Consider the following 12,069-nt stretch of genomic DNA (forward strand, 5'->3'; position numbering starts at 1 on the left):
GGTGGTGGGGGAGGGGGAATTCGTTTGGTGCTGGTGAGGGTGGCCGGTTCAACTTTTTTTGGATGGAGCTTTCGTTGATATTGGGCTAGGGAGTTTTGGGTTAGTGCACAATTCATGCTCGGGATATAGTCACGTGATCACAACGGAACCTGAATTAGTTCTTAATTGGTTCAGGGGCAAATGGCGCATTAGTTGAAGTGCTAAAGTGAGGTTAGCCAATCAAAGTATTATCTTTCAGATATGAGGCACATTTGTTCTTTGAATCCATCTAAATATTGCATTGTATCCAGGACAATGGATTTGACAATGGATTTGAATATGGATCGGATTCATGAAATGCTGGAATGACATCAAGAAGGGTGAAAGGAATTAGTATGTCATAACAAAGAGAAGTGTGTGCGTGTAATCCTCGCAAGTCCTGCTGCAGTGTGTTCGCAGTCCTGTACACCCAATCCTGTCCTATCTAAATTTCTTTGGTTGTCTTTCTTTGGTTGGTAGAAAATCGAAATGAGGCGCGAGTGAGGGAGTGAGGCGCAGATTGTCTAGGAACTCAGCCCCATCCGGTATGCGTAAACTCAACGGATGTCTCCTGAAGCTCGGGGACGTGCTTTTCTCCATGGAAGGAAGACAATTGCAAGTTACCGGTAGATAACCTAACCTTCATCATAATTGAAAGGGCATCGTGATGTGAAACAGTATGGAAGCAGTACGGAAGCAGTACAAGGCCAGTGAGTACGTCTGATGGAAGCGATGGAAGCAGCCCCGTAATCAGATTCATATAGTGAATCATATGGTGATTCATATGGTAAATCATAGAGACCCAAGTAATTCATTCATTCATTGGGTCTAGACTCTCTCTACCCAAGTCTTAGAGCTGCAGGAATCAGAACTCAGGAGGAGGTTGGAAGAAAGAAATAGGGAATCGCCAAGGAAGCATGTAAGCTGTGTAGCTACTAACCACTATTTTATTCGTTTCTCCATACAGAACCCAGATAGATGTAAATCTCCTCTAAGATTGTCCTGTCCGTACAATGATATTGATTTTGGAATTAAGATCTTACAATAACGGGTTATCCCTAGCTCCTGAATATATTGAAGTACAGTACCTACATATTCATTGGTGTTGGACCTGCTCAAATGAATATCAAATGCGGGTACAGGACTAAGTAAAAACCGGTATCAAAGTACGGCACGGAAATGATGAGAGGGAAAAGTCCTTTTCGTACGGAGTATCTAGTGTGCTGACCGAATCCGAGAAAATCTAAGCAAGGCAAAGGAAAAAAGAGTAAATATAAAGTTGTAAGCAACTGTCTTTTGCCATCAGTCTTGTGTTTCATATCCATGATGGCATGATGTGAGGTTAAGAGAGTGAATGGTGATGGGCGCAGAATACGTGGAGAATGCAGCACATCACCTCACTTAGCAGATACTAATGTACGAACCTTGGTAGCCCCTTAGTTGCTGGCTAGGGTTATGGTTGAGGAGTAAAAGTACCTATGGAGTTGGACTTATCCCCTATATCTGACTGTTTGACATAAAAATAGATAGCCACCTAGGTACCTCGTACAGTAGATAGGGAACGAACATGAAGAAAAAACACTGAATAATTACATCAGGTAGATAAGTAGGAATACGGTAAATAAATACCTAGATAGGTACTATTACTGCGACTACTGAATGAAATGAATCATGACTTCTCTTTGATTATAATATTCCCGGTCCGGTACCCATCCCATCCCATCCCAATCCAAACTCAATTGCTTGATTCACCGCATCAGCCTACTGAACCATAACCCAAGGTTTTCCTTATTTATGCTGGAATGATTCCCATAGTAACCAAATGAATAATTGAGTGCCTTATAATTAATTACAATCACAACACTGAGATTTAAGGCAGTAACATTTCGAACCGACGCTATTAGGTTTCTCCAAAGGTTGCCTTTCTTGAACTCATTTCCACCTTCAACAACCTTTCCAATTAACGAACTTTCATCTGCAACGACCCATACGATCTGTTTACACACATTACAATTTAATCAACAACTTCACATAGTCGCTCTCTTTAACAAATCTTATCACAACCTTTGCCAAAATGGCGGAAATCAGAAGAAAGCTCGTTATTGTCGGAGATGGTGCTTGTGGTAAGACTTGCTTGTTGATGTAAGTACCCATCTCCTTTCAACGCTTTTCGACCAGATAAAAATCGATAAAAGTTATACCAACTAACAACTCTGTCAGTGTCTTCTCCAAGGGAACCTTCCCAGAGGTAAGCTTTACACCGACTCCCTTACAATTATATGCGAATCAAATACAACGCGGCCATCGCGTCAATCACCGTTGATATCGCCAACGAAGCTATTGATGCATTGTCACGACATCATCAGAATTAATAACTGATGCATTTTCTGCTATAGGTCTACGTCCCAACCGTTTTCGAGAACTATGTCGCCGATGTCGAGGTTGATGGAAAGCACGTTGAGTTGGCTCTATGGGATACGGCTGGACAAGAAGATTACGATCGTCTCAGACCTCTATCATATCCAGATTCGCATGTCATCTTGATTTGTTTCGCCGTCGACTCTCCCGATTCCCTTGATAACGTTCAGGAGAAGGTACGATTGATGGATTAATTCATCTGCTATTGCTCTGATAAGACAACTGCTGACACGTGCCTAACCAGTGGATCTCTGAAGTCCTCCATTTCTGCCAGGGCCTCCCAATCATCCTCGTTGGATGCAAGAAGGATTTGCGCCACGACCCAAAAACCATCGAGGAATTACACAAGACCAACCAAACCCCGGTCTCAGAAGATCAGGTAAGGATACATCAGATACATCGCGTTTTGAAGACAGCTGCTTGATATAGAACGAAGTGGATAATAGAGGAACCATGCTAACTCCCCTATCATTAGGCTCAACGTGTTGCTGATAAGATCGGTGCTTACAAGTCTCTTGAGTGTTCAGCAAAGACCAATGAGGGTGTGCGTGAGGTTTTCGAACATGCTACTCGTGCTGCACTCTTGACCAAGAAGGAGAAGAAGAAGAAGTGCATGATTCTGTAAAGCTACTGTTATCGACTCTTCTATTTCTCTAATGCGATCGGATTTTATTTTACTGCGAAAGTAGCTCGCTCGGTTGGGTGACGGATTTCATGCTAGCGAGAAGGAATATGTGCTTACAGACTGTGCATGGCTCTTCTTTATCGGCATATTAATCTATCATCTTCTTGATTGATAATTCGTGGACCATATCTTCAAGTTCCTCGCAACAATATCGAGCACTTCTTTCTTACTACATCTGGGCTCCGACACAAATATCTCGGGGCATACGAACGGATGAAATATGTCTCTTTTCTTCCGCAAATTGTGCCACGCTAGTTTCTTCTCTGTGTCTTTTTTTTTCTCGCAAGATCTTTGTTGTTTCCTCATCTTCTTTTTATGCGTGCGGTCAAGAATGGATCTGATTCATAAGGGTGCTTACTGCGTGCGTTACGTCTACTCTTCTTCCCCATCATTGCTTCTTACTTGCAAGGGGAGGTTAGCAGGGTATGGAGGGCAAGGAGGATAGGGGGTGAATGGACTTTCGCATTTTTGTAGGGTGTAATAGCAATAGGCGTAGTCTATCAAGAGATGTTTTTTGAGGTCTGATTGCACCAATATACTTGAGGCGTTCCTTCCTTTTATTTTATAATGGTTGACTATTGACGGATGGGTAAATAGGCGGTAATGATTCCTGCGTTCTTTCCATGCTTGTATTTTGATCTACATGTGCTCTGTTTTGTGAAAGAGGCTTGACTTAATGCTCATCTATCCTGTGGTATAAACCCTACCATCCTTTGCAAGCCTATGACGATGCTATTGGATATCCTCCAGAGTGCGTCCAACTGGGAGCCATAGTCCATGACATAATCGGAGTTTCCTGGCTTACTCGCTTCCCCATAGCAATGTTATATCCAGCCCAGACTTGGGTACATCCTGATGCACTATTATGTTCGGGTCTGGCATTCATTTCTAGAGTATCATCCTTAATTCCTTAAAGCAGCTCTGTTGCTGGGTCGTATGTTTACGGTGGCTTGGGTAGCTGTAGATGCGGAATGAGGTGTTTTGAGCGTGGTGGTATAACGGCTCCGGATTGTAGTGAGTGGTGGAGTGAGGTGAGTGTTGTTGACTGGACCAGGGCAGCGATGAGGAAGACGGTGTATGGAAGAATGCGGTGGAGAGTCTATGGTCAACTGTATGAGCGTGTGAAGCTGCTGTTTAAATTCGGCCGTGAGATGATATTTAGCAGGCACGATGGAGCAAATGAACGTTCTTGGTGAGTAGCTATGTGTTTCAAGATTCCTTCGATGAAGCCAAAGGATGGCAGCTTCAATCACTTGAGAGTAAGCGGCAACAGAACAATATTTATCTTCATCTTTATGATACATTTGCTAAGGATCGGTGCTCGGGTAGAGTTGAGGATCGGAGGATCATAGGTGAGATATGGTACTCTCTTGCACAGGACGTCGTTGCTAGATGTGGCGATGCTAACTTTGCAAATTTGCTGGGAAAACCTGTGTCGAGTACTTGGTAGATACGGATGTTCGACGCTTGAAAGTTAAAGAATGGCGTATAGCGACGTGTATTAGTTTTTAAAAAGCTTTTAAGGTTATATAGCTAGAGTCTAATGTGACTTTCACGCCGATTTGGAAATATGTTGACAAACAGTCAGGTGATGACCTCCCGACTTCACTTGATCAAACTTCACTTCTCATTTACTCCGCATACAACCATTCGTCATTTCAATTCACTTTCTTTTAAGGTTGACTTTTATTTTTACTTAGCGCCATAACATTGTAAGGCTGAAATAAACACGAAATAGACCTTCCCTCAATAGAGCTTACTCTTCCACAAACAAAGCTAGATTAAATCACCGCCGCGATGTGTATGTTTAGGCTTACGACGTACGAAAGTTGTTGGGCACAATACAGCCATGTATTGATCTGCTCTGTCGGATCACGCAATAGCAACGAATTTAGTCCCCCTGGAGATCGTGTCAAATCGGCGTTGAAATGTCCCAACTTGAAAACCGAGCATATCCACCTCGGACACTCAAGATGCAGTTGCAAAAGCCATCCAACTCAATATTTCGAAACTGTCTGCGAGAGAATGTGGGGTGGCGACTTTGTCGGAGAAGTCAATTGTACTTTGCTGCCAGGTTCAGCTGCTCGGTTTGAACTTCGCAACCGACAGTGGACCAATTGCACCAATGTTGATATGCTACTCAGAGGTGGAGATCGCTTTGTGCCTGGCGATTACACCCCTGGTGCTCAAGAGTGGAATGATAGTGAGTGGGATGGAGCCAGCAAGGTGGTAGATTGGAGAGATACAGATTGGGTCACGTTCGCTGAACAGGGAAAAGACACCCGTGGCCAAAACACGGCGATGGAGGAAGGAATCATGTTTACTGAGAGGAGTCAGACTTACAAGGATGCCCAACTGATGAAGAGCGAAACGTTCTCGGCCGATCACAAACTAACTAGACAGGTTAACACGGCAAATGACTATGCTGGCAATATTAGTGATGCTGTAGCCAAGTGGAGACAACTGAAAGATCAGAGAGAAGCCGCAGAACATGGTCAATATATGCCCCCTTCGCCACCAAGCGTTGGTCAGCCACGATACCAGAGAAAAGCTTCAATTCCAATCATTGATCAACCACGACATATAAGACAATTTGCGACACAAAACGGTCATGAAGCTCAACATAATGTTGAATCGCCATCAGCTTCAACTGTTGGCACATCACCAGTTGTCTCAATTGGTTTGAAAAAGATGTCTGTTTGGGAAGCAGTACATTTACGGAGAGAAGAAGGAAAGAAGGAGACTAGTGGACTTGGTGCGCCATCAACTGCGAATGTCCTAACACCACTACCTGTCCCACTTGGACCGAGGGCTATGTCTGTTTGGGAGCTAGCACGAGATCTAAAAGCGAAACAGAAGAAGGAAAGGAAGGGGCTTGCAGCACAATCAGACAACGACTTGCAAGGTCCAAAGAATCTTATTTCTACTGACACTAGAAGCGCAAAGGGTGATGGGCACAGTATGGATGATGCGAATCAAGTTGTAAACATGGGAACACAATTACTTGCTGAACGAGAGGTTTCTTTGGCTCCTGTCTATACAATCGAAAGCTCGCAAGGCAAACGCAAGAGGAAACGAGATGAGAAGAGAAACAATTTTTTGCGGAATACATACAACCAACGAATTGCCCGTCGGGGAAAAAAGTTGAAAGACCAAACGCAGAAACCTGCGCCGTCTGCTCAAGATAGTGCCCAAGACGTCGATATGCATGTATCCGTAGAACAACATAACGCATCATCTAGTGCACCACTTTCTATACCATGGAATGGAGTGCCTGAACCTGCGGGTCATCAGGAGTACAAAAATACTCTACTAGAGTTTGATGATAGCAACTTGAACTTCAATAATTATCCTTCAATCAAACGACTCACTGAAGAGACTGGAGTGGCAGTTCCGCAAAACTTCTCACATCCTGGACACGAAGAATCCTTGACACTTCGTCAGCTAAGACACATATCAAGATACCAGGCAAGGCTTTCAGAACCTAAATCGGATCCTCATTGGAATCTAGGTAAGACTAAGTTGCGAGCTGAAAGAAGAGCAATTAGGAAGACCCAAGAGATTTCAGAACAATTGAAGATCCCATTCGAGCAAAAAGAAACAACACAGAGTGTTCTACAGGCTCAGGTCACACCCGACATCCTTCTGCAAGAGTCAAGCAATTTACAAGAACGAGCGGAAAGAATGGTGATGGAAAAGCTCCAAGAGATTGAAGAACAGTCAAAGATACAAGGCAATAGGAACAAGCTAGATATTCTAAACGATCCAAATCAGCTTGATGCTTTTCTACAAGATTTCACAGTTTCACAGCAAGAGGTAGTTCGGGAGATGTGGATGAAGGAGAAAAACAAGGTTAATGAGAAGTATCTCAAACTTTACGGCAAAAACGGGACTGCTAGTGGAGAAGCTGCAAGTAGCTCTCAATCAGGTAACAGAAGAGTTGAGCATGCAGACAAACATGAGGACGACGACATGGATGATTGTGATAGCGAGTCTAATGCAGAGGCATTACTTGGAGGCCACGATGGGCTTTCAGGTAAATTGGGACAGTCACGTCCTTCTAAATTATCCAGGTTCCTCAAATCGAAGCGCGAAAACGAGTTGGTGGTACATATACTTAACGATCAAGACAAACTGGAGGCATATTTACGAAATTTCACAAGTGGAGAACAAGATCTAGCTCTAGCGAGCTGGTTTGAAGTACTACACTTAGCAGATCGCCGTTTGGGAAAGGTTCTGCGCCGGATTAGCTTGGTTGCTGCCGACAATGGCGAAGTGAGTGATATCGAGGATGACGTAGACAAGTTACAGACAGAACGGTACGAATATTTGTACTGCTTTAGATGAGCATGAAGCTGACATATTTTAGTAACAATATCCAAAGAAGGGTACGAGTAAAGCTGGCTCAAAAGTGAGGAGATTAATCTGCACCTATTCCACTCCGTTTGCGTTCGCTAACAAACAGAAGGTTCGATCAGAAGGTTAGGGCACTGGAGCGCAAATCCAAGCGTCGGGAAGACCAGAAAATCCGTGAAGAACAGAAAGAACAGAGGCAGCAGACTTTCAGTCATGGCGAAACACTCGAAGAGCATGTGCAAGCTGGTGGAGTCAGTAGCTCCTCAAATTATGCCGATCATGCGGGAGTCGCGAACAACCATCAGGAAACAACTGGCAATTTGTTTAAATACCAAGCAACGAGAGACGCTGCAGCGTCTCGTGATGAAACTGACACTGAAGCACATCAAAAGAGAAAGACAGACGATCATCATTCCGGTCTTTCTCCTGATATGGGTGTTAAGAGGAGAAACTCTGGTGAAGATAGGCTCGAAGTTGAGAGTCAGAAGGCACGTAATAAGCGAACGAGAGATCTCTACTATGCTGGTAAAATTCCAAGCATGGATGTTGAGAAGGCTTGGGAGGCGAGAGGCTAGAGGCTAGAGGCCTTGAATATCAAGGAAATCAATGAGTAATACGGGTGATGTGAAGAGCACCAAACTGGAGGAGAACTTGTTGCTGAGACAACTGAATCTAGAGGCCTGATAAATAGCAATTCTAGTGATGGTGGATTTTACAGATTATGAATCGCATGGAAATGAATATGAAGGTAGAAGTTGGTAGTAGATCACAAAGCATAGGTATATTGCCCCCCTCTATCTCCAGTATTTCCTATCCGCCTTGGAACAAACACCACATGAGTACCACTTTATCTAACATAATAGCTGTAGGTACCTTCAGGTCCCAATCACAAGTAAGTCCTTCATTGCAAATATACCGCCAGCAGCTCAGCACCAAGATACAGTCACGGAAGAAACCAACCTAGAGGTAGTTGTCGATCTAATAAGTAGAAATGGTTGGGAGGCAGCTCTCGATTTGACATCTGATTGAGGAAGAGGGTTGAAATTCATAGTGATTCGGGGACAGGAATTTGGTATAAAAGTTATCTCTGCCTGGATATCACATCATTGCATAGATCAGCTAGTCAGTGAAATGAATGCTTCTTTCTATTTTCGGTTTGAAGATGGTAGTATTTATTGGTTCATAATGTGTGTACAGGTGGTAGGTGAATGTGCTCGCTGTAGATGTACTCGTTGAGAATATACTTGCTGTATATCAAAGAAGGAAGCTTTCGAATAATCTGCTGTTGAATCTGTTTATATATACTTGGTAGAACTGCGATCTTGCTACGTACCCCTCGAAGATCTTATGTTTCCAAGCAAGTTCCCTAAAGAATATATGCTTTAACTAAAATCATCAAGCAAAACAAACCACCTTTATCATAATCCTTCATTCATTGAAGTCAAATTATTATCCCCGTAAACCTCCTATCGAAAGCTGGACACCACAAACAAACGCTCTATTCACTATCAACATAGCAATATCCCTCCTATCACCCGATACAAGAATATTTCTGGTAGTTTATTTAACGCGGGAATTAATTATACCATATACATATAGATGATGATTCCGGAATCTTCCTCTGCAATCTCTCGTGCAACAAGACGTAAATTGTACGCTCACTTTCCGATTCTTCAACAACAGTAACAACGACGTTTCTTCCAGATTTATCTGGAATTATCTTGAAACACTCCGACGTTAATCGATCTTTGTGTAAGTAATATCTATCTCTACATCAGAGAGATCCATCTTATTTATTTTTAAGGGTTATGCTGATAGTTTTAACAACAGATTCTAGCAATAAACTCTGCGGTTTACATTCCTGTCCTCCTCTTCACCTCGAATCCCACAATTGAGAATTCATCATCACGCAATCTAGTATCTGGATCAGATCCTCTTTCTTCCTCAAGAGATTAATCTACACATCCATACATACCTACACAAACGGAAAATCGCAAAGATGTGCAGAAAAACTCTCATCCACTACACTAGTTGTGGTTGTCAGATTATGGTCGAAACTATATGTTTTGATTATATTCAACATACTATTAAGCAGAAAGATAGATTTCCCTGTGTTAAGATGATGTCGGATACTTATGTGTTGAAGTTAGTATATTTCTTATATTTTTTATTCTTTACATTTTGAGCTGTGTGTGGATTTTCAGCTTGCGGGTTTTTTGTACTGTTTCTAATGTCACGTTGAGATCTTGTATTGCTTTCAAGTTCCATATTGTTTTTATCTATTTTCATCTCAAGCTTACAAGAACTTTGATGTATCTTCTATCTTCCCTTTCGTCAGACAAAACTAACTATACTTCTCCCACAGAACAATCAACAAGAACTGCTTCCTCAAACCAGGTCAACTACTCGATGATGGTCGCATCTTTCGTCATGGTTCCTACCGCACACGTCTTATCTATGAATTTGAGCGCGATCCCAACGGTACCAGGAGACTATGGGAAAAATGGCGGAGCGATAATCATGACAAGCCTCGTGAGAGAACTGAAAGCATGGATGTCAATATTAGTGCTGGCGAAGATAAGTATGTTTAGTTTGTACTGATTCCAATTTTACCAGCGAAACTAATTATTCATCTTTTGACCGTGACTAACTAGCTATGTGATAGGATGAAAATTGAAGCTGATGGAGCTGATGTTGATGTTGATGATAGTCACAAGGAACGAGAACCGAAGATTAGAGAGTGGCAAGAGAAAACTAAGAATGAGAAACAGCCGAGATTTAAGATGGAGAAACAGATCAAGAAAAGACAACCGGCAGGGAAAAGAAAGATTGTTAATCATTTTGTTGACGATCTATCTGATCCACGTAGCGACGATGAGATAATTGATGATGACTGGAAGCTAGAACCTAAGTGCATTCCTCCTTTCTCTACAGATATTAATAAATCCACAAACTAACACAAACTCAAGAGTGAAGATCGAACCCGGTGACACAGTTCCCTGGTCCACAACCCCTTCTCGCTCTTTCTCCGACCCAACAGTTGCGGATCCCAATAACACAGCCCAAGAAATGGGTATCAACACCCCAGACAATAGAGGTCTATTCCAAGGCTACAGGGCCAACGCCCTAGGCGCCACCGATACCTACCACATGCCTCCTACAACGCCCCACTCACGCTTCAACTTCAATCCACCCGCCACCGGCACGCACACCAGATACACGAAAACGAACGCGACTAACAAACCACCGAAACGCAATCCCTCCAATTCCACATACACAGACCAAACCATGAATCTCGGATCTCCCAAGGCCAAGCCCAAGACTCGAGCTCAGACACTAGCTCAATCCGAAATGCAAATCTCGAGCCCTGAATGCGCAAATCGATCTACGTATAATGCTATGTCTATTAATCATGATATGCATTCTAGTTTCTGGGCTGGCCATATGAGTTCTTCTTTCGAGATTTCGAATGAAGATGCAGATGCAGATGCAGATATAGAGATTGATAATCCACCGCCATATTCCGCGCAAGCTCTATCTATTCTTCCAGCTTATCAAACAGCTACAGATACGGATACGGATGCCATTGGAAATACAGAAGCAAATGCAAATACAGATACAAAAAGCCCCAACGGACCATCCAGTCCCGGAGACCCATGTATAAGCGATATAAGTTCCGCAAGTGGATTTATCGGATATAATTCCACATATGGAGAAAATCAGGGAGTTTTTGGTATTTATGCTAGTGGGGAGGGTGATCAGAGGGAGAGAAAGAAGGTGCGGGTTCGGGAGACTGAGGTTGAGAATGAGACTGGAGATGTGGATAGTGCTGAGGACGATGTGAAGATGGGTGGGGAATGAGGGTTGGTTTAAGTTAAGTTAAGTTAGGTGATCTGGACTTGGGATGCTTGATTAATAATTTCTTGATGTTGTGGGTTATGTGCTTGAGTATAATTGTTATGGTGATTTAGTTCATTTTCGTGGAGTTTGCAGGATGGATGGATGGATGAAAATACAGATGCGGATAAATACCTACCTGCAATGAAGGAAATACAACTTTAAGTCAATTAATCGACTTGAATAAATAAAACAAACAAATAAACAAAGAGTACGTAGGTAAATAAAAACAAATAATAACATCTCAAATATAATACAATAAAATATATAGGATGCTCGTTAACCTAGAAGCCATGGTATGTGTTCGATAGGAGTAGGACTCAACTGTAAATACAGCTTTCAGGATTTCACTTACTATACAACGAGTAGTTTCCAGAACTTTTATCATAATGTATGAATAATAATTATCATCAGTATATTCCTTAGTCATTTCATTTTAATATATTATTTCTAATTGTATAATTTATTATTGAATATTTCTATATCTATACTTATTGTTTTGCAACTCGTCTTGTTGATGCCGATTTATATCGTCCATCATACTCCACTCCTCTCCTCCCCTCCCAGGTCAACCACTTTCCCCAAAGACACAGGAATATTCAAGTCAACACCTGCAAGGGTCATCCCGCAACCGTCCACAATATATCCAGCTGGACATGAAACGCCATCTGATTGCTCAGTTTATCTCCAGAATC

At 42.4% G+C, this 12,069-nt stretch overlaps 4 protein-coding genes across 4 annotated transcripts; all 4 read left to right on the plus strand.

Moving 5' to 3' along the window:
- Nucleotides 1-2,092: 2,092 nt before the first annotated feature.
- SS1G_03867 (RhoA protein) lies at nt 2,093-3,061 on the plus strand (the record flags this gene model as incomplete). Its single annotated transcript, XM_001595727.1, has 5 exons — nt 2,093-2,160; nt 2,239-2,266; nt 2,415-2,612; nt 2,681-2,815; nt 2,912-3,061. The coding sequence occupies 5 exons, from the start codon at nt 2,093-2,095 to the stop codon at nt 3,059-3,061; spliced, it is 579 nt and encodes a 192-aa protein (XP_001595777.1).
- Nucleotides 3,062-3,452: 391 nt separating this feature from the next.
- Nucleotides 3,453-3,566, plus strand: SS1G_03868 (predicted protein; the record flags this gene model as incomplete). The annotated part of the gene is made up of 1 exon (XM_001595728.1): nt 3,453-3,566. The coding sequence occupies one exon, from the start codon at nt 3,453-3,455 to the stop codon at nt 3,564-3,566; it is 114 nt and encodes a 37-aa protein (XP_001595778.1).
- Nucleotides 3,567-4,291: 725 nt separating this feature from the next.
- Nucleotides 4,292-8,052, plus strand: SS1G_03869 (predicted protein; the record flags this gene model as incomplete). Its single annotated transcript, XM_001595729.1, has 4 exons — nt 4,292-4,313; nt 4,898-4,922; nt 5,005-7,440; nt 7,587-8,052. The coding sequence occupies 4 exons, from the start codon at nt 4,292-4,294 to the stop codon at nt 8,050-8,052; spliced, it is 2,949 nt and encodes a 982-aa protein (XP_001595779.1).
- Nucleotides 8,053-9,476: 1,424 nt separating this feature from the next.
- On the plus strand, nt 9,477-11,338 carry SS1G_03870 (predicted protein; the record flags this gene model as incomplete). Its single annotated transcript, XM_001595730.1, has 4 exons — nt 9,477-9,622; nt 9,843-10,058; nt 10,143-10,388; nt 10,447-11,338. 4 exons carry the CDS (start codon nt 9,477-9,479, stop codon nt 11,336-11,338), a joined length of 1,500 nt encoding a protein of 499 aa, XP_001595780.1.
- Between the last annotated feature and the right edge of the window lie 731 nt (nt 11,339-12,069).

This window comes from Sclerotinia sclerotiorum, genomic scaffold, assembly GCF_000146945.2.
Source record: "Sclerotinia sclerotiorum 1980 UF-70 scaffold_4 genomic scaffold, whole genome shotgun sequence".
NCBI classification, from domain to species: Eukaryota; Fungi; Ascomycota; class Leotiomycetes; order Helotiales; family Sclerotiniaceae; genus Sclerotinia; species Sclerotinia sclerotiorum.